This window comes from Egretta garzetta, unplaced genomic scaffold (assembly GCF_000687185.1).
Source record: "Egretta garzetta isolate BGI_Z169 unplaced genomic scaffold, ASM68718v1 scaffold687, whole genome shotgun sequence".
Lineage (NCBI taxonomy): Eukaryota > Metazoa > Chordata > Aves > Pelecaniformes > Ardeidae > Egretta > Egretta garzetta.
Genome location: NW_009260396.1, coordinates 54062 through 57365, shown reverse-complemented (window position 1 = coordinate 57365; position 3304 = coordinate 54062). Strand labels below are relative to the sequence as shown.

The window sequence follows — 3304 nt, the reverse complement described above, 5'->3', positions numbered from 1 at the left end:
TTGGCCCTCTTGGCCACCTGGGCACACTGCTGGCTCACATTCAGCCGCCTGTTGACCAACCTCCCCAGGTCCTTTTCTGCCGGGCAGCTTTCCAGCCCCTCGTCCCCACGCCTGGAGCGTTGCGTGGGGTTGTTGTGACCCCAGGGCAGGACCCGGCCCTTGGCCTTGTTGAACCTCACCCAGTTGGGCTGGGCCTGAATGAGATCGCATCAGCGCTCTCCTGCTTCACCAATCCCAGCTACGAAAGGTAAAATACTAAACAGCACAGTGGTACGGCAGCGACAAAGCCTGCTTGCCAGCAGATCCGCGGCCACTGCTCTAGGAGGATGGTACAGAAACGGCTGCTTTGTCCCCCCATGACAAACCCACGCTACCCAGTGTCAGCCTGTGCCACCTGAGCGGCTGTTTCGCTGCTACCGAACGGCACGGCCAAATCCCGCCTGCCTTGCCCAGTGCTATCATTAACTTCAAATCATAGAATCATTTAGGTTGGAAAATATCTTTAAGATCATCGAGTCCAAACGTGAATGACGTGCCGTTCCAGTTTCCCTTGGAAGACGTACAGGGCCAGCGCTGCGTGCTTTCGAACGCGCTTACGTACCTCAGAAGCTACAGAATTCATCTGATTAAGGCACAGAAGAGAAGCGTTTCACCGGAACAGCGGCAGTCACATACGTGTGTGCGGCAGACCTCCTGTTTTCTACCCAATATCACAATACTTGCATCTATATTCTAATTTTTAACTGTTGTTCTTAGACCATACTGCACTTTTCATCTGTCTTTAAGAATTTAGGCAACACAACTGATTGGTGTGATACATTGCGAAAAATCCAGAGGAAATACCCTAGCCAAAGACATTTTAGTTAATTGGAATATATTTTTAATTTTCTCAGTTTTCCAGACATGCTGAAGTATATTATTGTATGGAAATCTTATTTACAAACTCTCTCACTCAAGTCCCAGGCTGGACTTCTACTTCCCTTCTTCTTGCAAGGTTCACTAGTCACATTATTGCTTAAAACCCCTCAAAAACTGTATTTTTTTTTTTTCTTTCCCTCCTTTTCTTATTGCACTTCTCAATCTGGGCCTGGCAGTAGATGACTTACTGTAACAAAACCAGAGAACCAGGATGACAGACAGTCAGGGGGAAAAAAATCCCTTCCTTTATGTTGTAAACTGCTCATCAGCCATAAGTAATTGGGCACCAAAGCCCGTAAAAGCTGCTTCTGACCTGGTGCTCTGCTTACCCTCCTTCGCTTTCTCCATCGTCCGTATTGGCTGTTCCTGAGCTGGCTGTGAAATAAATCGAACTGGAGCCGGTGGAATCACTTCGTTCTCTAGGGAAGGGAAACCGCCTTCGGCGAGTTACTTTCTGGGTTTCTTCCAGATGGGACCTTTGAGGCAGGCAAAAGGAGAAACAAATAAACATTTGACAGCGAAACGCCTGCTACTTCACCTCCCTTCTCCTCTCTAGCAGGTCCTGACCACTGCGCTCAAGACCCAAAGAAGTCGCAGGGCGAGTTGCTCTTGCTTACACAAACACCCCGCTCCCACACAGCGAACATCATGCGCTACAGTTAGAGAAGCCCGAGCACCAGCTCGGTCCGTATACCATCCGTATATGCCATCCATACACAAAAGGACAAACGCATCACGTGCGTTCCTCTGACTTCCTCGCCGAACGAAGGAATCCCGAAACACCTCGCGCAATACCTTTCATTCCCTATCCAAATGTTACCTGCAGTTGGCAGGGTCAGAGAGAAAATAGCAGTAAGAAGAGACAGACGCGTAGAGACCAAACAGCCTTCCTGGGCCAGAACGTGAAAGCACATGCTAGAACTTAATGCTCCATCAGAATAAAAACCCAACCCTGGCTAAAAGTACGATTTTTTTTTATTTACATTAATCTCACTGGAGGTCAAGACACCATTCCAGCGGAAAACAGAGACGCTTTTTCCACTTTTTGGATTTTCGATGTAAGAGACTCAATCCCGGCCACGGAGCAAACGCGTGCAGCAGCAGCAAAAGGCAGAAAGGGGCAGTGCCGATACCTGACTTCCCCGACGATTTCCGTAGCTAAGTGCTGCAGGCTGTTCCGTAGCTCCTCCACTTCTTTCCTTAGCTCTGCAATGTTCCTTAGCACGAAGTCAAGGCGCTCCAGGACGTCCACCTGCTCGCCCTGTGTTAGGAGAGGTGTGTACACAGCACCATCGCCCGCCTCCACAGGAACCGGCACCCTGGGCACTGCTTAAAGACAACAGGAGGAGAACAAGTCCATTAGGTGCAAATGGGAAAGGATTCCCCGTGGGAAATCTCAGTGCAATTTTATTTTCAGAAGCTGAAGGATATGAGGCTTGGTTTTGAATATCGCTGCCTGACCCGGCCTGAGGTTTTGAGTTCTTCCACTGGTTCACCGCTCCCTTCTCCGACACCAGCATCTAGCCACACTTCACAGATTTGCAATAGCACTTAGGGATAAATAAAGCTCTTCTGACTACGCTTCTGTAAAAATCCCCTCGTAGGAATTGTTTTCAAAAGAGCAAAATCCATACTGAATATCACAAACGCTACCACAGGTAAGGAAGCTGCCACTTTTTTTAAAGTTCTTTCTGAAAATTAATTTAATTCCTATTCTACATGCTTCTGCATTAACATCACAGCGAAAAGCTACACTCTGCTTTTCTCCAGAGTCACCCCGGGAGACTGTCAGCCAGGGAAGCAACCAGCTCACAAAATAACACGTGACAACGAGCAAGGACAAGGGAAGCCAGTCTGGGCCACAAGAGACCAAAAGCCAAACAAAATCCCCCACAAAACCCCCTCTATTCTTATCAAAGGGAAAAAAAAAAAAAAAAAAAAAAAAAAAAAAAGCCACAGAAACCCAAAGAGGAGACATCGCGCTTTAAAAGGCAGTCCAGTCGCCAAAACGTGTCCTTGCCTTGGACTGCACATCTAGAACCTTTATCAGCCTGCGTGATCAGCCAGCACGCAGGACCAGAATTACATCTGGGGATGTTAAACACGTTTTCCTGAAAGCTCATAGATATTATAAATAAATATACTACCAGTTACGTCGGTTATTTAAGAAAGGACACTCTCTATACTAACGACAACAGAGAACCACTCTCAGAAAAGGAGCCAGGCTTGTGGAAACGAAGGGCGTATCTTAGAATCATAGAATCACTTTGGTTGGAAAAGATCTTAAGATCATCGGGTCCAACCCTTAACCTCACCCTGCCATCCCACCACTAAACCATGTCCCTAAGCACCTCATCTATCCTTCTTTTAAATACCTCCAAGGATG

General features: G+C 47.4%; 1 protein-coding gene across 1 annotated transcript in view; it reads right to left on the bottom strand.

The window, feature by feature from the left end:
* RMDN3 (regulator of microtubule dynamics 3) overlaps positions 1-3304 on the bottom strand; it is a 61813-nt gene that overhangs the window by 39906 nt on the left and 18603 nt on the right. The window contains exons 4-5 of the mRNA XM_035898533.1: positions 2052-2244; positions 1248-1394 (exon numbers count right to left, since the gene is read on the bottom strand). Coding sequence (XP_035754426.1) covers positions 1248-1394; positions 2052-2244 — 340 coding nt within the window. The remainder of the gene's footprint in view (positions 1-1247; positions 1395-2051; positions 2245-3304) is intronic.